The sequence below is a fragment of the Haemorhous mexicanus genome, chromosome 2 (assembly GCF_027477595.1).
Source record: "Haemorhous mexicanus isolate bHaeMex1 chromosome 2, bHaeMex1.pri, whole genome shotgun sequence".
NCBI classification, from domain to species: domain Eukaryota; kingdom Metazoa; phylum Chordata; class Aves; order Passeriformes; family Fringillidae; genus Haemorhous; species Haemorhous mexicanus.
Window position 1 is genome coordinate 4,466,899 of NC_082342.1, and position 23,083 is coordinate 4,489,981.

A 23,083-nucleotide genomic window follows, 5' to 3' on the forward strand; every position below is an offset into this window, starting at 1 on the left:
GTGCCACTGGTGTTTTAGCTTCCTTCACAACTCCAGGCAGAAGATGGGGGAGTTGAAGCACCAGACTTAGACTCAGGAATTCACATGCAGGGAAAAACATAACTGAGGCAAGGTAGGTTCTGATGAGTCTCCTCTTTTTCAAAGACTGTCCCATCATGAAGTCAGCTCCCCTTTTTCAAAGACTGTCCCACCATGAAGTCAGTTCTCTGTTCTGCCACAGTTCCACTTTCATGTCTTGGTCCTTGTGGCTTGGTCCTTGGTCCCAGGGTCTCAAGTGGCAAGTTCACCAGCTGTGTTGGTCACCCAGTGACACAGTGACTGAAGAAGAATACTGCTAGGAAGAGAGGTGGTGTATTTCAGTCCCCCTCCCTTCCCAGTCCCCAACCAGGTAAGACTCATCCAGCAAACCAGTAATGGGAAAAAAAAAGTGTATTAAAATATTCACAAGATTACAATAGAAAACATTAAAGTCCATTCAAGAAAAAATATCCAAGATAACTGTTTCCAGATGAGTCTGTAAAAGCAAAAGCACTAACAGTTGGTACACTGGCTCTTCATGTAATCAGGCCATGCAATGCATATCTAGCTCCCTCACACAGATTATACACCTGTCTTACAGGTGTTTGTTGTCTTGCACACCTCCAGGACAGAGGTTTATGAAAGAAAAGTACCCAGTCTATGTTTTCAATTACATTTACCACATAAAAACAGTTGGCATTGCAGGGAGACAGAAAACATTGCACAGCACACTGATCTCCAAAGGCATTGAACTTATATTTTAGAGTGCAAAAATACCTGTAAATGAAAGGGCTTATTAGCTTTAGGGCAGTGAAGAGAAGGGAAAGAGAAACCTAAAGAAGAGAGTAATTGCTGAGCCTTGTTAATATGATTTTGTAGTCTCCCATATAAAAATATTACACTGCAGAGGCGTGGCCATAGCCCAGAAGTCCCACCCACCTTCTCTCTTGGTGGTTTTATTGAGGAAGTATTTCCATCACCTGTGATACAATAAGAACTTTTTGTATTAGAGGTCCTTGGCAGATACACTAATAATGTAGAATTCCAAGACAAGATTCCAATACTGAGTGAAGGTGTTCTGGTCACAAATCAAAAACTCCATACCTGACCTCAGTGAATCCACTCTAAGGGGATGCAGCTTTTAAGTTGCATGCACGCCTTTACTGCAGTTACAAGACAGATGGTTACCTAGACAGTTCTCACAGGTTTAAAAAGTTTAAAAACCTAATTACAGCTCTTGTCACAAACTGAAATACCACTAAAGCTTTGAGAGAAAACAAAACCCTACAGGTCTCCAGTTATAAATTACACATCAGGCAATGAGTTGCAGGGACATATCTGCCCCCCTGTAAAGGCTCTTGATGTTTTGTGAACGTGGTGAGCATCTTCATCACAGAACAACAGCTGAAGACAAAAGGGGTCATAGGAACCTGATGGACTGAGTACAGCTACCAATTTACTTAGCTTGGTACCTTATTTGTAGTCCTCTTGAAATTCATTTATGATAATGAAAAATAAGGAAGATTTTAGACTGATCTCAGTTTTGTTTGCATGATGAATAAGACAGAATTTATTGCAAGTCTGTCATCACATAGGCCCTCGAGGTCCACTATCCAAGAGCAAAGACCCCCCCCCCAATTGTTTTAGTCACTGGCTACTGCCTCAAGAGAGATGCCTGCTCCTCCTCTGGGCTGCTGCAAGCCTGGCATGCAGCACTTGTTTTGAAAATAGATGATTCTAAAAAGAGCTGGCAGCAATGCTACAACAGGACAAGGACAACACCCCTCTTGTTCCTCAAAGTCCAAGCTGTTCTTTTCCTCTTGCAAGTAACAGCATCAGAGAATTAAGAGAACAGCAGCAGCAGAGCAATCAAAGTTAAACTTCTGGTCACCAGAACATCAGAACCAGACCTTGTCTGACTGAAATCTCTGCTTGCTGTACCCATCAAGGAAGAGAAGTTCTCTGTCTCCTAAGACTTTACTAAGTAAGCCAACTCAGCATCAGTCCCTTTCATCAGCACAGGTTAACATATCATTAAACCATCTCAGATAACCTGAGGAACAGGAAGTTCACAAGTGTTGTCTCACAATGCCTGAAGTTCTTTTGACTTCAGCATGAATACATCCATTCCTGGGGGAAGACTTTCGTTCCTTTCTAAAAGCATGTTTAGTGTTTTTTAAAAATACTTCCAAGTTCATTCTGCCTTCATATAAAAGAGCCAAGAAGCCTTGCAGGGAGCCTCCTCAGTCTAGGCAATATGAACATACCTGTAGCTAGACACAAGCTATGCAAGGAGATGTCTCCTTAGGTCAGTTAAAATCAGCCAGACCAGTGTGTCTCCTAAAGTTAGCACCAGATCAGTCCTAAAGTTAGCACCGGATTCATGTGCTTCCTAAAGTTAGCACCACATCAGAATTGTGCTCAGATTCTCCAGTACATTCCAGCAGGAAAAGAAGCAAACATTAGTAGCAGACTTCAGAGGCAAGGCTAGCCCCATCTTCTCATAGCAGCAGTTTCTGATCGCCACACTCATCACAATTCTCCTTCTTACTCAAAAATGTTGGGGGAGCAAGACGGTGATGCTCAGGGATGAACACAGGCAGATCAAAATCAAGTTTCTCCATCAACCACATCCAAAGCATTAGTCTTTTATTATGTGTAAAATAAATGTTGGGAAGTAACAGCCTGATAGATAAAGAAAGCAGCAGCAGTAGGATCCTGATCTTAATCATAATTTATACTGGGTTGGAAGGGACCCATCGGGGTCATCGAGTCTAACTCTTGGCCCTGCACAGGACACTCCAGGAGTCACACCACGTGCCTGAGAGCAGTGTCTAAACACTTTTTGAACTCTGTCAGGGCTGGTGCTGTGACCACTGCCCTGGGGAGCCTGTTTAGGGTCCAACCACCTGGGTGAAAAACATTTTCCTGATATCCCACCTAAACCTCCCCTGATTCATCTTCCTGTCATTCTCTTGGGTCCTGTCAGAGTGAAGAGAGCAGTGCCTGCCCCTTCTCTTCTGTCATGAGGGTGCTGAAGACCACAATGAGGTCTCCCCTCAGTCTTCTCCAGGCTGAACAGACCAAGTGACCTCAGCCATTTGTCAGAAGGCTTCCCCACCAGTCCCCTCACCATCCTCATGGCCTCCTTTGGACACTGTCCAACACCTTCATGTCTTTTTATATTGTGGCACCCAAAACTCCCCCAGGACTGGAGGTGAGGCTGCCCCAGCCCCGAGCAGAGCAGGACAATCCCCCCCCCCTTGCCCAGCTGGTGATGCTCGGCCTGGTGCCCCTCTGGATAGATGTCCCTCCTGGCTGCCAGGTGCAGAATTCAGCACTGGAGAAGATCCTATAGAACCACAGAATCACAGACTGGACTGGGTTGGGAAGGACCTTAAAGATCATCTGGTTCCAATCCACCCACCATGGGCAAGGACACTTTCCGTTAGACCAGGTTGCTCAAGGCCCATCCAACTGGACCCTTAACACTTCCAGGGACGGGGAATCCACAGCTTCTCTGGGCAACCTGTGCCAGTGCCTCACCATCTTCTGAGTAAAGAATTTCCTGACTACAGTCACCAACATGACCACTGCAGCAACCAAGGCAGTGGATCTTATGAACAGATCGAAGCTTGAGTGGACAAACTACCCCTGATTGTTTCTGGGGTGAGTAGGTCCCACTCTGTCAGCTTCCAGCACTGGGTACAAGCACCATAGCCCTTCATGTGGAGTGTTGCTAAAAAAACCCTGCTTAATCCATGAAGTAGAAGAAGATCTTTAAAGGTCTCCTGTGAAGAAGAAATTTGTCAATTTTTCATTTTGTATATGTTATTGCCAAAAAATAAAATGTTAAAATATTTACAGAGTTGTTAGTTAGCCACAGCTCGGTGTCTCAGTTCCCTACAAGACTTGGCAAATACTTGAAACTGATGCTTTAAAACTGAAACACGGCCTCTTTGATACCAGCCAAGTCTTGGAAGAAGAATTACACAAATTCAGATATTGCAGGATTAGCAACTGACATATGGCAGAATAAATTAATCCATGGTTTCCTTCTGAGCCCCAGTTTTAAGAAGTTGGTTCTGGCTTTGAGGACAATGTCCTAAGATCTACCCAGTGCATGTGTACAAAAATAAAGGCAGCTGTTGTCAGGAAACCAGAGAAGTCTGATCCTGATGAAAGAATATAGTGTGGGCATACCTAATTTTGTTGGGAAAAAAACCTCCACTTTACACAAAATAGTTATTAAAATTGCACTGTTGTAATTAAAGGATTAACTAATGTGGTTGTGAAAGGGTCTGCCAATAGGCCTGTAACTATTTTTCATGTATTGGTGTTAAGAGTGAGATGTGGGCTTGAGTTTCTTTGTAACAGGTTGCCCAGAGATGCTGTAGAGGTCCCACCTGTGGAGATGCTCAAAACTGGGCACAGTGCTGGGCAGCCTCCTCTGGAGGAAGACTGGATGATCTCCAGAGGTTCCTCCAACCTCAACCATTCTGGGACTGATTCTGAAACAGACTGAACTAGGAAATGGGTAAGAATCAGAGAAAAGAGGCTACCACAGACCAAACTGAAAATTATTTGCTGCCAAAAAAAAAAAAAAAAACCAACCCAAAACAAAACCATCACATTGAGATGTACAAAACAGAAATCCTTCTTCTATAAGCCACTTTGAAAAGATCTCTGCTAGAAGGCCACTTCTAGTTTTGAGCACCAAATTTCAGGATACAATGGGTCAGCAAAAGAAATCCTCATCAGCAGAGATCCTTAATAATCTAGGAGGAGTTTAACCTAGAAACAAGAAGAGGCTGGAGCATTGCATTCAAGCAGTAGACTTGCAGAGATGAAGGAAATAAACTGTCCATCCACATCTTCTGTGCAAATATTGGCCACACAAAAAAAACACACATCAAAAAACCCAAAGAGCCCTAGATTTCCTCCAGAAGTTGTTCAGCCTCCACTACAGGCTTTTGAGAACAGATAAAGCACCTCCAAGGAGGTGACAGTGGCATAATGGAGCCATGGGAGAGAGGTATGGGAGTACTACAGCTTCCAGATCCCTTGGAGCCCTTTTTAATGCTTGCATGAAATGACAGAGCTTTGAGGAAGAAATATTTCACTGAAAGGTTCAACAGAGTCTGAGGTAACCACCTACAGCTACAGCTTCCTATACCTTTAACTCACCATGTCCTTAGTTTTCACAGGTAAACTACCATTTCACAAAATTCATTAGATCAACACTATCCCTGCCCCTTAAGGACTAAGCTTGAATAGCTGGGCTCATTGAGAAGTAAACAGTTTTGTGACCCACGTTATACAGGTCAGGTAGGCCTAAAGGTTTCCTTCACTCACACTGCTAAGACATACATTTCTGATAGCTAGGAGTCACAATTTGGCTTACAAGACCAAGTGAGAGGGTCTAGTTTACACGAGAAGGCAGCCTGTACTGAGAATCTGACCAAGGAAAGATAAATACCCTGTATACATAAAGAATTATGAATATAAAGAAGATTTCTTCTTTATAGTCACCTCAACAAAAGAAATTAGGCCCTATAAGCAAAGAAAAAAGAATCTCCAGGTCAACCTAGAATCTTCAGGCATCTTCCAGTTTCTCCATTAATAATCAAGATAAAAATATTTTAAAATTGTGATGCGAGTTTTCACTTTCTCTCTCGTCACACAAGATACAAAAAAAAAAAAAAAAAAAAGAATATTGGCAATTTATAAGCAAAATTCTTACCGCATTTCAACATGCAACATTGGTCTCACTTCTGTACGATTAAATAGACTATTTACACACAATACATATATATCTCTCCCTCTGTATGCACATGCATTGGTCCTAGCCTAGGCATCAAAGGCCACATGTGAGTTCTCTGGGTCAAATCTTGCTCAAGCAATTCCAGTCTGAATGTGTGTTGTCCTTTGGATAGCTGAGGATCTCAGTTCTTCCGAATGTCGGCGTAGACCACAGACTCTGACTTGTTGATCTTGTCGCTGTGCTGTCCCCCGGAGTGATCTAACTGCGCGTAAATGACTGGGCCCTGGGGACACAAGGAACAGGCATAGTCAGGCTTTTTCAGAACTGCCCACACTGCCCCTCACTTCCATGGGGGCTGCAGCAAGATGAAAGCTAAAGCAAGACCACAGAGCTTTTATGACTGCGAACGGCACTTGGAAGCAGGTGGAATGAACCCTCAGCTGCACGTGAGCTCTAGTCTGCCACCTTTCTCCTCTCAGGAGCATGCCAAACAGCACCCTTGCCTCCCTCCAAACCTGCCTGCTGCCACAGAAAGTAAAATCTAGGATCCCTTGCTCTGAAAAGCAGCAATTCTTGTGTGCTATGTAGCAAAGACACATGGCTTAGACAGATGCATGCCAGATTTAATACTGTTCAAGATAAACCGTCCTAGAGGTTACCAGTCAACAGCAGTGTACTTCCCAAGCTGCTACTCAGGTCCTGTAAATCCCAGCATGGCCGTGCCACTTGGATAACAAGTGGCACAGCCACAGAAGCTGCAGCCACCCTGTGACTCAAGTCACTGCCCAAGCCAGTGACGGGGCCAAGACTTACACAGCAGTGAGCCAGAAGTGCTAAAATGGTGCAGCAGTACAGAATTCTTACCTGACCTTAAGCCAGCCGAGGCAGCAGCAGCTCTCAAACATCTTGGGCAGGCATGGCCTCACATTTGTGACATGTGCTGGGATGCAGGGGAAGACATTACAGCCCTGCCTTTCAGCTGAACGTGTGAACACTTCCTTAAACACCATCCTCTAAAACATAGCCCAGGAAAAGGCAGCTGAAGCTACTGAGGACAGGACTGCAACCTCCATGCATGCAGAGGTCCAGCAAGACAGGTGGGACCTTGATGACAAGAGAGCTGCAGCTCCCATACTGAACCCCCCAGCTGAGACAAGCACAGGGCTGCCACCACACACCCCATGCAGGAGGCAAAGGGACTGTGTTATCTCAGGGTGACTGGGGGGGAATTAAAAATAGAGAGCTTTTAGTTTAGTTGTGGCTTTTTCAGCAGTTTTTCCTTCGAAACCTTTCATCCATTTAACTGTTCTGGTGTCCCTTATGTCCCAGGAAGAAGTAGCCTTCACTGGCACTCCTCTACCCCCTTCTTGCCAGTACTTTTGGAATCCTGAAACATTAGGAAACATTTGTATAGACCTGACACAAAAATTTTTCCATCTATTTTGCAAAGCAATCATGAGCCAGAGATGAAAACAGACCTTCTGTACAGAAAATTAAGCTGCTGAAGGACCACAGATACCTTCCTGCACAGCTGTTTTCCTCCCAGTACAGTGGCAAAGCTCATACCTGATAAATACCTTGTTCTCTTTGAGAAGTGATTTAAATCCACATTTTATTCCTTCTGGATAAAGTATTTCCAAAGTAATAAAGAATAGAGGAAGAAGATTGACTGAAGGGTGAAAACTTGCAAGTAGTTATAAAATCCTGAATATAAACAACACCGAGAAAATGAAAAAAAAAAAAAAAGACACTAATGTCCTAGAAAACCCTGGATTTCAAATCTCATTATAGCTACTTTTTTAAAAAAAACTTCTCTGCTATTTGCTTTCATGTTGTTCTGGTCTCCAACACTGTATTGAGATTAATAATTCCCATCAGATCACAGTGTCTATATAAACTTCAAGACAAAGTAACCCTGAAGTTTAATTGCAAGCAATTTTGGAAATCTCATCTGCCTGAGGCCAGAGGTCAAGGGTGTGATAAATTCAGCTTGAGAGCACTACCAGTTAAAAAAAAAAAATAAAAATAATAAATCTAACTGCAGAAAGTACTCACTGTGACATTCCCAATTTGTTCAAGTAATTCTGCTGGGTCAATTGTCTACCAGTGGAGTTTACTCAGTATCAGTTACCACTGTACTGGATTTTTGCCAGTTTAAATATAGTCACTGTGCTGCAAGCAGCATGTTAATGGTGTGGATAGACTGACTGCTGTGATCAGCTGATCCAAACCCAGTTATCATTGTCTCAATGTGTTCACTGTCCGTCACCTAAAAAAGGGGTAGATAGCCAACACAGAGAAAAGGAGAGACCAAGGATTTATTGCAGTCTTCATCTATTTGATTTGCTGCCAATTGATTCTCTAGCTGACTGTGGACGTCACCTGGACTACTTTAAAAATTGTCTAAACAATTCAAAACTTTCATCTAATCCCAAGTAAGCTCATCCTGACTCTTCAGAACCAGAAGACAGACTAGCACTCCTGAAGCCTTGCAATTTTTCCATTCAGAACTGAAGGGAAAAGAGCAGCAGGGGTACCTGCTAAGGGTTTGACAGCAGTCATTAACTGCAAGTTAGAAGAAAGAAAAAGGAATTACGAAGTTAGACCTCCATGGTCCAACAGGAGTCTACATAACATTCAAACTCCTCAGATTCTGCACGATGTTGCAACTACCACAGATTCAGGCTCTGGGAAAGTTATCTGAAATTTCAATCAAGATTCTTGGCATTACAAATTGCTCCTTCTCAGGGTCCTGGGATCCAAACAAGGACATCCATGTGGGAAATCCATGTAGTTCTTGCCTTCACTGTAAATCATTTCTTACCCACGCAAATAACAGTCCTGGAAGAACAGCAGTCACTAGAGAATGACGGCAGGGACAAGAACCACCACAGACAAATCTGACAGGACAGAACAAACCTGCTGAGAAGGAGGGCACAGTGAAAACAAACAGAGCTGATTCAAGCAGCTGAACACTCACAGAATCAGATACGCAAACTCCAGAAAACAAGGTCCACACCTGAGTAACTTGCCCTCAAAACATAAAGGAAGTGCAGACTCAGAGCACTTTCAGCTGAGATGTGATGCAGACAAATACTCCATCACTGATTCTTGAACTGATACATAAATTAAAAAATGAATAAACTTAATGTAATTCATTTAAATGGCACTCTAAGAGCAACGCCTCTGTTACTGTTTCTAACTTGCAGAGGCAGTTTTGTTTGTATTCACAGTTTTTTTCCACCAGTGAATGACAAAGCATTCATTCACTCCCTACACATCCTACCTTGTAAAAAAGCTACAAGGAAGACCACAGGCCTCTGTTGTTTGACCACAGCACTGACTGTGGGAGCCACTGGTCTAAAACTGCCAGGCATTCTAAGAGACAAGAGTGTGCCTGAATCAGCAAACAGCCTGCAACAGCTCTGGGAACTGCTAGGAATGAGTATCTGCCTTTCACCTGCACAACACTTCAAAAGCTTGAATACTACAACTTATTTCTTGATTACCAAGAAACACTTGTATGTGATGAAAGATTTCAAATACGTTGATTTGCATGCTGATATGACCCTTAAAGAAACAACCAATCAACAGCTAGAAGCAAACAACGTACGTGTAATCAACTGAAATTCAGCTTCCTCGCTTGTTTAAATATTCTGTTCAAAATCTGATCTACCCTGATTTCACTGTGGATCTTTGTAAAGAAAAGTAAATATACTTAGTTGTTCTGTAAGGATGGGGCAAATGCTCAACTGGAGGTAGAGGAACTACTTGCTGCTACAAAGATCTGCACAAAAAGAAACTGTCTGCCTGACAAAAGAGATTAAAAATCTAAACACTAAACTAAAACTGAATGAAACAAAAGCCATTTGCAGTATTTTTCAGTTGAGGTCAGCAGTGCTCACACTTTGGGCTTTCCTTTAGGAACTTACTTGCAGGGAGAACTCTGTCAATGAAGAAACAGACTGGAGTGACTACAGAAGGGCAAAAGCACCCTGATTCTGAGTTAACATTACAAAGCTTAGATTTACTCTGCTGCTCCTTCCAGCACACTGAGACTCAGAACCCTGGAGACATGGAAAGGTGAGGACACAGCAAGTTTTCACACCAAAACATTGGAGTATTTTTGCTTTGAGGATGCAAGCACAGAACAGCATCTGTGTGTAGCTCTCAGGGTACTTGCAAGTGCTCCTTCAGGCCATGACAATAATTAGCTGAAACTTTTTGGGTTTTTGACCTACGGATGTTTACTCCAACAGCTACTGTATCATAAATCTCACCATGCTGGTTTTACAAAATCTTTTTTTTTTTTGGGGGGGGATGGTGGGAATCATCTGTCTCACTTGCCCATTCCAGAAGCATGTCCCATGATCTAGAAAAGACAAGTTTTATCCAGGCCTTATAGGCAGCCTGCTGCTACAAGACTTATTCCAGTCAAAATCTGACTACTTTTAAATCCTGATTATATAGCCTCGGTGAATAATTGATCTCTGAAGGCAGAAGGCAGCTTTGTGGGTCTGTGTGCTGAAACTTTGGAAATACTGCATGGCCCAGAATAAAAAGCATTTCAAAACCAAACCAAAAGCCCAGCAGAGTAGGAGCTTGGACTTTACTGAGCTGATTGTTAGCATATTTGGTTTTTTCCTGTAATGTTAATACATTAAGACACGCCTCCATTATTTTGTCAGGAGAAATTAAGAAAGCAGGTATTAATTTGCACACACTACACTGCAGCCACTTACTAAAAGGTGGCTAATTCAGAAAAAGTCCATTTTGAACCTAAACTCTCTCAGGACCTGTATCTTCACAGGAAAATTGCTAGGAATACTCAAATCAAGAGGGAAGAAACAGCTTCCAAATAAGGAAATCCTGTACTACTAACAGGTAATGATCCATTGCATAGAATCCCTGCCTGACTCACATTCTGTCCCTACCCATGGGATGCTAAGACTGGACAAAAGCCACTTTTTCCCTTCAAAGTCATCAGAACTTTGCCAGATGCAGCAAACACAAAGACTGGCACTTTCAACCCCACAAAAGTTGGGAGGCTCAGCAGGAGAGAGCTCTTAGCAGCACAAATCATCTGCAAACTGGTCAGCACTTAGCTCCTCCCCTTGTGAAGGAAGTACATGCCATGGAGCATGAGAGTGCAAGGCAAATTCCTCCCCATTACCATCCCAGAACAGACTAGGCAGCTTTATGGGTTAATCCATATCTGACAGACATTGACTGTCTCTGCGTAAAACAGATACTCACTGACCACTCCCCATCCTTGTACTGCACTACCACTTGTGTATTCACAGCACAAGATCACAACCATGCTTTTTTATAATTTAGTATGAAAAGGGCATAAAATTCCATCTCAGCTAATGTGAAGATGCTGCTGCTCTTTGAACTGCACCAAGCCTTCTACAGCAGAGCTCACCAGTCCCAGCTTCCTGCGCACCCCTTTGTGCAGCGCACACGCTTTCACCAGCAGACAGCCCCTAATGCACGAATCCCACCCTGCCTGGATGTTCTCCATAGCAGCTGCCCCAGGCTGGGGGGAATCCTGCCTCGGGGAGCAGCAGGAGCAGTTTACCTGGTGTGATCTGGCGGGCACGCTGTTTACCAGGCCCTCTGTGTCGGAGGGCGCCTTCTGCGGAGCTTGCTTAACCGGAGACATCAAGCTCTCAGAGGTACTGCAGCTGACGAGGTGGCAGAGCAGAGTTTGCACGACAATGTTCAAGAGGCACACGAAGAACAAAACAAAACAAAAAAGAACAAAACAAAAAGAAAAAAAGAAAAAAAGAAACAAAAACAAAAGACGAATGATGGCAAGATGAAATGTGGCAGGTTACGCCAAAGTAAAAAAATGAACATAATGGACTCTGAAATAAACACACACAATTCTCCATCTCTCCCGAGACATTTCCCTGTCCTTCCTCTGAGCTTCATGGGTAAGCAACAGGAAGGAGCAGTTATTAACACAGGACAGCAGCTCTTCCACAACCCCTGGTCCTTATATACTCCCATTCAACTCAGCTTCTCTAAAATCATGTGTTTTCTTCTCAGTTAACAGTGGTAAACAGCAATTATCTTCTAACTAGAAGATAAACAATCCCAGTCACTGAGGCAAGTGTTGTACCAGAGCTAGGGTTAGAGCCAACACTTGCAAGAGCTACCAGCTCTCTCGACATAAGCTAGGTATTTCCTACCTAACTCTGCATTAGTTCCCTTGCTTTTATAGCTAGGCTGTGAGCCCAAAATAATTCTCCCAGCAAATGCCAGTCTGTGGAGCAATTACATTAAGAGTCACACAGGACATTTATGCTGTGTGCCCTCATATAGCTACTTGAGTATCTAATCAGGCGAATTGTGGTTTTCAAACAGAAGAACAGTCTTGTGGTGGGAACCAACACCCCTAAAAGAAGGCTGCTGATTTTCACCCTCTGATTGCTTCTTTTCCTCTGCTTAAAGCAGGACTGAAAAGAAAACAAGCCTGTGATAGAAAAATTACTACCACAGAGCAAACGCCTTTAAAGTTGGTGACTTCTGGGCAATGCAGCGATGGGTCTCTCAGTGCTAAGTCTACCTCCCTGCACCAAAGCACCCATGAGAGTTAAGTAGCCACCTCCTTGGCAGCAGTCACAGGAGTGTCCTCTGCTACAACCCCCTAACCACTGGGCATCCTTTTTTCTCAGTCTTTGTAGACAGTGTATAAATTGAGTACAGAAACAAACGAAGATAGTAACATTAAGCAGACCACCTCCTCACAGGGCAAGCATTTTTTACCCTTTGGTAGGTCTTACCATAGAAGATTTAGCTCCTAATACATGCAGCAGTTAGAATTAGAACAAAGATACTACCCCAGCCATCGTGGCAAGGGGTCGTGACTGTCTCAAAAACAATGCATCCCTTCTGTTACCAAAATTATGTAATCATTAATTGTTTTATTCACAAAACTCCTCAGATCTACACTATCTAAATGTTATTATTCAGGTTTAAGCAACTAATGTACTTAGATCCCTGCAAGTTCTCCAATACCCAAGCTGTCTGAGCCAGAGGAACACCTACAGGGAATTCACTTTTTATTTTGACACAGAAAGAGCTCTGAATTTCCTGTGCTTGAGTCAATGCACTGGCAAGTTCACTGTTGGAAGAGATGGAGGGACATCATCTGGGATAAACAGCAACTCCACCCCAGTCAGACACAAGACAATGAAACCCAAGCACCCAGTGAAATGCATCATCCCTTTGCTAACAGACTCCAGCGCAAATTACAGTGATGTTAGTAGAGAGCTAGCTGGTTAGTCAGCAAAGGAAGAGGAAATGTGTACACACACACAGGTATTAACAGCAACCACCAACTTGATTAGTTACCATGGTGTCTAGTGGGACTGGAAGAGAAGACCCAGCCCTGTTACATTCCCAATCTGGCGTCTATATCAGGATCTCTGTAAGGAGAGGAAGGTAAGCAGGATCCGATCCCAGCACACCAGAGCAGAAAGAAAACAAAACAAAACAAAAAAACACCGAAGTCAGAGCATGAATGGAAACTCTGGCCATGCAGGGATTCCAGATGCCACGCAGGGCCCCAGCCCACCTCAGTTCAAGGCAGAATTGTTATCTAAGAGTAAGTGTTTCTCTCCACCACCACACATCGGGTTAGCATCATGTAGAAGACAGTCTGTAAGTTTGGAGGGGGTCACAGCAGACTTGGTTTCTTTCTACACATCATGCAGAGCTGGCATGGTCAGTGAAAGCAGGATTTAAACCTCAGAGATTACTTTCTCAAGAGAGTAGTTTAATCTGCTACAAGAAATCACAGTGCATGAACTACTTCTCCAGGCTCAGCACCAACATGTGTCCTCCAGAAGGAAGACACTGGAGAGCAGGTCACTGGGAAGCAGAGCAAGCAGGCCACCTCAGGCACACTGCTGGTACACAACACTGCAGGGTTCTTTTCAGTTCTTAGAGGAAGGACACATGCAGAAGGGGAAAACCAGGCTTTCCACACAATTCTGAGCACACACAGCCACCCTTGCTGTATTTAGCCTTACCATTGGGCAATAGCCAACTCACTTTGTCTAAGCTCTCCAACTGGGAAAAGGACAGGGCAAAGTTTAATTTGGAAATCACCACAAGCTTATTTTTGGAGTTATTTTCTTTTATCCCACAGGCAACCCAAAGAACCTGCAATAAGCAGGAATATTTGTTGGGCAAAGAACAGAAGAAACTTGTATGTTTTGGGGTTGTTTCTAAGACTACATACATAATTTTCATTCTTTCTTAGAGAAGCAAATTACCAGCTAATTAGAGAGGAGAAAAAAGGAAGCATCTCCTCTACCAGCAGCAAGTTTCATCACCACAGCACTCTCATCTGCCTTTGTCAGTTCTTGTTGCTTTTTCATATGCCCACTCAAAGAACTGTGCTTCACTTTGGAGTTATCCTCCTAACACTAAAAACCTTGCAGGTATGGTAACAGTTAACAAAAAACAGACAGTGAATGAGAATAGATGCCGAGCGGCTACTCCTTGCTTCCTTTTAAGTGTGGTGATGAAGGAGGTTTTGGCAAGTATTTTGGTCCAGGCTTAGGAGGCAGACATTGGTAACAGAAAAATCCAGTCCTAACCTCAATACACAGCATCCCTTAAAAGTGCATGTGTGGTGCTTTTCCTTTGGAGGTGGTAAGGAAAGGAGAGCTGGAGGGAAGGGGAACAGACCAGAGCTAGAGTGTCTTGGATTAAATGCTCTGAGGGCATGTATCCTTGTGTCTGGGGATCAACTTCAACACCTAGTGATTTTCAGGTGCAACTCATGGTCAGTAGGTCTCTTCAAGCTCAGTACAGAGGTAACCACTAAATGCAGATGATCACAGTTAGTTCCACATGACCATAGCTATCTCTAGCTGTGATTGCCAAGGCTTGGCTGAAACAACTCCGACCCCCCTTAAGCCCTCCCTCTGATCCTGCTGCTGGATCAGCCACGGATGAGGAGGGAGATCTCTTACCCAGAGTATCGTTTTTTAGAGTTGTTCTTTCTGATGACAAGACACACGATAATAGAGATGAGCGATGAGAGACCTGTAACCGTACCGATGGCTATCCCTGCCACGGTGGCAATGGGGAACGCAGGCAGGCTGTCTGCGGAGAGAAGGGAGAAAACATTCAACTCTTCTGCATTCCCTGCTCAACACAAGTGCAAACCACAAATGCCCTTGAGCCTGGATTTGCTTAGAGCAAGAAGCACTAATGTAATACCCAGAAATTACAGCATGCAGCCTAAGTGGCAGTGGCAGCAGGCAGCCAGCAGAGTAACATGAACAGAGCACACACCAGGAGTGTTCTTAGTGTCACCGTCCTTCAGGAGAGAGTTCATGTTGAACCAAAATTTTTTACATGTGAACACAAGTGACAATGAGGACAACCCTGTCTCATATTGTATCTGAAGTTGGGAAAAAAAAAACAGGTTACAGCCATCTGGCAATTCCCAGCGAGGTCAACAGGAAAAGGCAGGCACGCTTGAAAGCAGATTTGGACACAGCACATCGCTAACCCACTAGGAGTGCTGAATGCTGGGTGTTCTCCAGGGAGCATGCAGCACACAGCAGAGCTCCTACCCAGGATCACTCTTAGTAGTGTTTATACATGACTCTGGTGTCTTAAAACACAGCCCTGTACATTTTTTTATAGACTCATTTTTTTCCCTTCTTATGTCAGGATTATTGTACAATACCAGGAAAACATGTAGAAGAACATAGTATTGCTTTACTCACGTTTTCCCTAATAATATTTTGGGGGAGAGTAGGCCAAAAAAGAGCAGCCAGAAACAAAAGCCAATCAGAGAATGAGTACAAAATACCTACAAGTCAAAGAATACACAGACTACCATTACAAATGAGAAACAAAGTCCTTTCCTTCCCCCCACATCACGGTTAACACAAGGAACAACTCAGGCCAGAGCGTTTCTTACAAGACTCCATGCTGCTCTAGCTACTTGTACCAAATACAAGTGAACAGCAAAAAATCCAACAGGTAAAACCTACACCTATATAGAAAAATCTGTCTCAGACACTTCCATCTGATCGTCACAGAATTGTTGAGGTGGAAGGGATGTCTTGAGATGGTCTAGTCCAAATCCCCTGCTTAAATTAAGCAGGGCCAAGTAGCACAGTTTGCTCAATACTCTGTCTACTCTGGATTTGACTATCTCCAAGGATGGGAGACTCTTCAGGCAACCTAGCTGTCATGGCTTGACAGTGGCCCAACACCAGGTACCCACGAGAGTCACACGCTCACCCTCCCCTGCCACAGCTGGGCAAAGGAGGGAAAAGGAAAAAAAGTTAACAAAGGTTTCACGAGTAAGATAAGGACTGGGAGAAGCATTTCAAGGGCAAAACAGCCTCAACTTAAGTTGCAAAGTTAAATGCATTACTAACAGAATCAGAGAAGGATAATGAGAAATAAAATAAGCCCCTAAAATACCTTCTCCTTCCCAGCCCCTCCCTCCTTCCCACTGACAGGGCAGAGAAACAGCATGGAGGTTTTGGTCAGTCCATCACCAATATTTTCTTCCACTGCTCAGGGAGAGGAGTCCTCCTGTGAGGCTGTAGGATCCCTCCCACGGGAGACAGATCTCCATGAACTTCTCCAGAGTGGCTCCACTCTCACAAGCAGCAGCCAAACCACACCTGCTGCAACGCGAATTCCCCCATGGGCACTGTCCTCCCAAAACTGCTGTGGCATGGGTCTCTCTTTCCATGGGGTACAGTCCTCCAAGGACAGGCTGCTCCAGCCTGCGAGCAGGGCCCTTTCTCTCCACCGGGTTTTCCACTGGATCACTGCCTCCTCCAGGCATCCACCCATTCTGGCATGAGCACCTCCTACAGGGGCTGTGGGTGGATCTCTGCCTCCCCTGCAGATCTCCAGGGGCACAGCTGCTTCACCATGGACTGCAGAGGAATCTCGGCTCTGGCAACTGAGCACATCCTTCCCCTCCTTCTCCACTGACCTCAGTGTCTCCACGTTGTTTTTCCTCACATAATCTCACCTCCTCCTCTTCTCTGTCTAGGAGCAAAAACCCCTTGTTTTGATTTTTTTTTCTTAAATATGTCATCACAGAGGCATTACCAGCCTCTCTCATTGGCCCAGTTTTGGCCAGCAGCACGTCCATCTTCTGGGCCATCAGCCACTAGCTCTGCCAGACATGGTGGGAAGCTTCCAGCAGCTTCTCACAGGAGATATCTTAGCAGTCCCCTGCTATATATAAAAGCAGGCAGTCCCAAACCAATACACTAGTCCAGTGTTCCATCACAGTAAAAATGTGGGGGTTTAAGTGCAGAATTTCCTGCGTTTCAACTTATGCAGATTGTCTCTTGTCCTGCCACTAGGCACCACTGAAAAGCCTGGCTCTTCTTTAGGTGCTAGCAATGTACACGAATACCTAGCAAGAGGATTCTCCAGTCTTTCTTCTCTTTTGCAGGCTAGATCACCCCTCCTTCTCTTCTGCAGGCCAGACAATCCCAGCTGTCTCCATTTCTCCTCATATGAAAGGTGAATACTCCCTTAACCATCTTTGTTGCCCTTTGCTGGACTCGTTCCAGCAGTAACAACAGACCAGCAGCATCCTGAAGCAGGGGCATCATACTGAGAAAATAGGGCTTACATTTAGTCCTGTTCCTTTGGAATTCAGTGACTTTCAGCAGAAGGTTTACCTGACTTCTGACTGTTTCACTGACCATAACCTCATTCAGCCAAATGTCACAGCAGCAACTTTCCTGGCTCTCCAGTGTCATGTACCAGTTAACAGATATGGTAATTCAGAGTCTTACAAAGAAATGAAAAATGAAGATATGAGCGCCACAATGTAGAGGAAGACATTCTTTCCAGAACCTTTCAGCAGCCCTTAAATCTGCTATTTAAGGAAGAGTCCTACACGTGGTAATACTCAGATGTGTAAGATATGATTGGATTTGAGGTCCATGCAAAAAATGAAGTCATTAATTTTGAGGCATATAAGGAGTTCCCTAGCTTCTGTGCTTTTTCACCTTCCCAAAAGTGCAGGAAATAACTGTTTGCAAAAGCATCAAAACAGACATGCATTTCTGATAGCAGACCTGCTGCTGCCTTGTACACCAGAAAACGTGCACATTTTGTCAGAGCAAGGAAGCAAGTGACAATCCAAAACCATAGTGCAGAGTATCTGCTGAAAGAATGATATTAGAACTCTGATAATTTTGTCACTTCTTTGACTCATGAAGGTTTCTCTGGTTGGTTGAATCTGAGTGATGGACAGCACTTAGATCCTGTTAGCAAACATTTTTAAGACCGTATTAAAAAAATGCTAGTGTTTGCATGTGAAACTAAGAGTCCGGCTTTACTGCTTTTCAGAAAACAGTCCCTATATTTTCTAGCATTTCACAGTTACAAGAATTCCTCATAAGCACTTCCAGAGCAGCCAATGACTTTGTTATAAAAGACAGACCCAGCTACATAACCAAACACCAGCTCTGAAAGCTAATATTTAAGTTAACAGCTCAACACAAAATAAAAATCCAGCCATTCAGAGACTACTTTACACTGATTATTACTGAGATTCAGAGCAATTTCTATTTTACTGAGAGCATGTCAGTATTAGTTTTATGAAAGAGGCAGGAAAGTGAAGTTTCCATTGCTCCTAAGTGTAAAGATTTTTATACCATTCTATTCTTTTCCCCCCATGTGTGTTCAGATCAAAGATCAACCACCTCCAGGTAACACAAGCTGTCTTGAACACAGTGTTAAGCAGATTCATGTTGCAAGAAGGATCAACCTAACGTAAGAACTTGGAATTCCTATGAATTTGTTGTTTAGTCTTTAAATGGTAGTCCTTTCCTGATTCAGATAGTCTATTGAAAAATCCAGTCTTGTTTTTCATCCCTGCCAGTAGAATTGTTCCAACACACTTGATAGAGCTGTTTGTGCAAACATCATGTAGGTACTGCAGTGACAATCAGCTCAGTCAGTTTGGCAATTTTTAAAAACAAGGCCACCATGGAACTTATTAAATGTTTAATCCAAAACCTAAAGCTAACATATCATCTATCAGATCATTTAAATGTGCAAAGAATGAATATGGCTTTGAACAGTTTATACCACCAGACATACAATTCAGAACCATTAGATGCATACATGGCAAAAATCCAATGTGCAAATGTCATCATGTATTTATTCCAATTGAAAAAATTGCTCCGGCTCAGTTCAGGATGATTTACAACCTATTACAAGAGCTTGAAAACCCATTTTCAGTCTAAAAATGTTAAGATAACTATTGCAGCATTTTCTCCAATGGTGAGAAGTGTTTCAAATACAGGGCTCCATACAGAATCAGATTCTCTTCCAGGTGCCCCACCTATGGGGAAGCCAGCATGCAAGTCTGTTGAAAAATATGAGCTGAATTAGTGTACTGAGGTCAGTCTTTAGTTGCTTAACCTGGACTAAAATCTGAGAAGGCTTTTCCAAGACAGCCTGACTTTGCCAAACCAGCAGCTGCTGTACTGCTTCTTCATAGTGACTATCATTGCGAAAAAATAAACAGATCCTGTTTTATATAGGCTTCAAACTTCCAACAAATAGAAAGTTCTAAGTGATAGTTGGACCTCCAGAGGTCCTGCTCAACCCAAACTGTTCCATGAAGAGAAAATTAGATAGAGACCTTGCCTACGTAAGAACATGGAATGACCTCCTGAGCAGGGGTACACACCTGCTCTAGCAGCAGAATCATTCCAATTAGGACACACAGATAGGTATCTTCCCTAACATATCAAAACTAATGGAATAGCTGCATCAGCACTGTCATTTATGAATTCTGCATTTATTCTTGTCTTTCCTGAATTATAAATTTGAAAATGCAATTACTGTAACAATCATTTCATTGTACAAAACACCACATTTTGGCTGACCTCAAATGTTTTGGATGATAAAGGCAAATAAAGAGCCAAACTGAGAAACAGAATCTTAGTGCTCTTCAACTGTAACAAATGTTACCAAATGCTAACCAGAAGCCTCATGGGACTGCAAGTAGCCAGTTTGAAGTTGGGCCACCATGGATTCTTTAGAACACCTGAGTAAAAGAGACTGAATGCACATTCGACACAAACACCTTTGCATGGAACACAGTAGCATTTCACTTTCTGTTTGGACCAGATTTATAACTTTGTATTCCATTAAATACACCAGAAGGGTTTCAGAAAGAACAGTCTGCTATTTTTTCTACTTGCTCACCAGACTTCATAAGTCACCCTAACCCTTGATACAGCATAATGCAGGAATATATACATAGGACTTCAAAATGAGAAGATGTGTTTTCATTAAGCCTTCCATTAGCTTTTCCTAATAATTGTTTAAACCACAGGAATTAGTGGGTATAGAGGAAAAGGGTACGACATACACTTTTTAGACAGCTAATAGATACTGGTTCCATTATTAGGACCTGGAAGAAGAGAATTAAAAAAACAATTGTTCCCTCCAGGCCACTCCCCCACCCCCAATAAAAGTGATTTAGACAAAAAATGAAGGGGGGGAAAAAAACAAGTGAGAAGAAAAACAATCATAAAGGGTGAATGAATACCTTTCTCCACAACTCTAACTCGGATTTCTCCTGGTTTGACAACAATGTCAGGTGGGTTCTTGACATCACAAATGTACGTGCCGTTGTCCCGGAACTGCATGTTTGATATTGTGATAGAAGCATCTTTCTTGTTAAGATCTCCAGCCCAAGTGATCCTGTCTTTAAATGGTATGTCTTTTCCAGGGTATGACTTCCCATTAGAGTAATAGAAAAACTGCAGTCAAGGAAGAGAGGATATAAGAACAATCCAATTAGCAAGTACAGAGCCACCATGCTTCTCCCACTATTACAGCACTCTCCCAGAGCCAGCTGTATTACAAAGTCTCAGCCAGTAGCTGAGGTTTTTCTCCTCCTACTTCACCACTTCTGTGGTCTATCAAGTCTACCCTGTTGCCTCTTGATAACATAACCATGCTTGTACCTCAACCACACCAGGACAAGAGACTAAAAGTTTCAGTTTTCTGTTGGTTTTGATTTGTTTTGTGGTTGGATTGGCTTGGGCTTTTTTCTGTTTTGCAGGGGACAGAGTTTTGCAGACAAGGAGGTGGGAGAAAGAAAAAAACCTAGTAACCTGATAATAATTAAAGGACAGAACACTCCTGGAACACAGCCATCTCTTTCAGGCACAGGAAGCCGCCTGCATCCTAGCAGAAAAAGGATACCAAGTTTCCCATCTTGTGTTTTGCTGTGTGTTACTTGCAACTAAAGCACAACTAAATTAACATGCAATACTCTCCCTTCCTTCCACCCCCTCAGAAAATCCCATGACCAATTTACAGTATATCTAGCTGTTTTCCAGAAACCTTCAGGTAACTAAATATAACTGTTTCCCAGTTTTTAAGTGACTAAGCCGCACATTGGCTCTGCATTCCCTATACGTGACCAAAAATCCTTGAAGAATAAACCTCCTTAGTACAGACTAAGGAGGAACTGAGTATTTCCTAACTATACCTGCCCAAAATTGGAATTTACAGCAGTAGAAGTGCATAGACTTGTACAGGACAACTCTGCTTTCAAACATATGAGATACCTTAAGAGAGGCATCAAGGCTGCAGGAGAATTGCAAGAGCACATTCTTTCTTAATTGCATATTCTGCAGGACAGCAAGATAAATCAGGATCTAATCAGGAATCAAGCTGAATAAATCTAATCAGGAATCAAGCTGAATTCCCTTCAGTTCAGTCTCCAGAGAACAATGAAAGAAATTTAGGACAGTATTCCAGCTTCCTCTTCCTCCAGCCTTATTTACAAAGCAGTGGCTCTGCTACAGAGCAGTCTGACTGCTGCCCCATATTTCCATTCAAGTCACCTCCTATCCTTTTTCCTGCCCTTGATCTCAGATTTGCTATTCCAACACCCTCTCTATCAGATCTGCAGTCTGAATATCAGGCCTTATCACTTGGCAGCATAAATCTTGTCCAGATCAGGTACGTGCACATCATGGCCATCTGTCCTGCTGCAGTCAATCTTATTTGTTGTCTACAGATTAACATAAATTCAATGAAGTATTTCATGTGGTAGAAAGCTGGCAAGCACACAGCCAGCTGTCAACATTTTGGAGGGACTCTGCATCAGTCTGCAGCTTTTCTAGCTGGATTGTAACCTTTAACATAGCAGCACTGCATTACCACACCCCTGTGCACAGGGGAAGTCATCCCACTGAGGTCTAGAAGGCCAGAGGCAGATTACTCAGCTCTCTAGATGTCCTGACCTGGGGGAGGAGAAATCACAAAGTAAAATATGTCCTGAAACACAAGTTAAGTGCCTCAAGCCATCCCTTGCCTGTGGTGGAGTGAGATGAGACTTTGGAACATGTGGTGACGGAAGGGGACAAGCAGGGGAAGCTCCCAGTTGAGTCAGGTTCACTACATGGCCACAAGATTGTCAGTTTGATTCTAAAGGGACACAGGACCATCCTTGTAAAGAGAGGCATGGGCTTACCTCAGACATAAGCTGATCATGAGATTGGTCTTTCAAATTCACACCCACCAAGCTATGCAATACCATGACTCAGGCTCCTAAACAAACATCCCCAGACCCTCAAAAGAAGCTACACTTTCTACAGACCCTCAAAAGAAACAGGGAATTAACATCAAATTATGCTGGGTCCCTGCTGCTCAAAAAAAATTTGCTTTTCTTTCAGTTGTGCTGATAGCTACATCCAGGCGGAACACCAGAATTTACTTCAATTCCAAAAACAATGTTATGTGCTGAAGCTGTATTCCTACAACTGAACAGTGATGCAGAAAGAGAATGGCAAAACAGGATATATGGGGAGCGGAAAACACGCTAACAGATGGCTTCTCTTCACCCATCCTGTTCAGCACTGGCAGGAAATATGCCCTACTTCCCTTACTTCTCCCCAACTCCTGCTTTGGATTCCCAATGGGAAGAGCTCCCTCTTCAAAACTAAATATTTATTTCACTGAGAATTCAGAAGCTTGTTCTTCAGAACTCTATACACTGAACAAGATGCTCACAACACTGGTTTTGACTTTCTCTGCTCTGAGCATTGAAGAGCTCCTAGAGTTTAAATGAGCTCATGTCTGTAGCAGAGGCAAGGAGACAAACACAAACAGGCTGAGCAACCTGCCGTCCCCACATCTTCAAAGGTGTCCCAGAGTTCCTTGTTCTGCTTCCTCTAAATTCTCACTCAGTACAAGGAACAAGAAAGAAGCAGAAGTATCTGAGGAAGAAGCGGAAGACGACCG

General features: G+C 43.3%; 1 protein-coding gene across 4 annotated transcripts in view; it reads right to left on the reverse strand.

Annotated features, from left to right (window-relative positions):
• Positions 1-411: 411 nt before the first annotated feature.
• MPZL1 (myelin protein zero like 1) overlaps positions 412-23,083 on the reverse strand; it is a 37,578-nt gene continuing 14,906 nt past the window's right edge. For 2 of the 4 annotated variants that reach the window (XM_059871957.1, XM_059871948.1), the window contains 4 exons: positions 20,373-20,586; positions 14,776-14,908; positions 11,364-11,469; positions 412-6,065 (listed from right to left, as the gene is read on the reverse strand). In XM_059871957.1, the coding sequence (XP_059727940.1) occupies positions 5,964-6,065; positions 11,364-11,469; positions 14,776-14,908; positions 20,373-20,586 (555 nt within the window). In that variant the 3' untranslated portion in view covers positions 412-5,963. Of the gene's footprint in view, positions 6,066-11,363; positions 11,470-13,144; positions 13,219-14,775; positions 14,909-20,372; positions 20,587-23,083 lie in introns of all 4 variants that reach the window. The other 2 variants (XM_059871967.1, XM_059871976.1) reach the window with 2 other exon arrangements.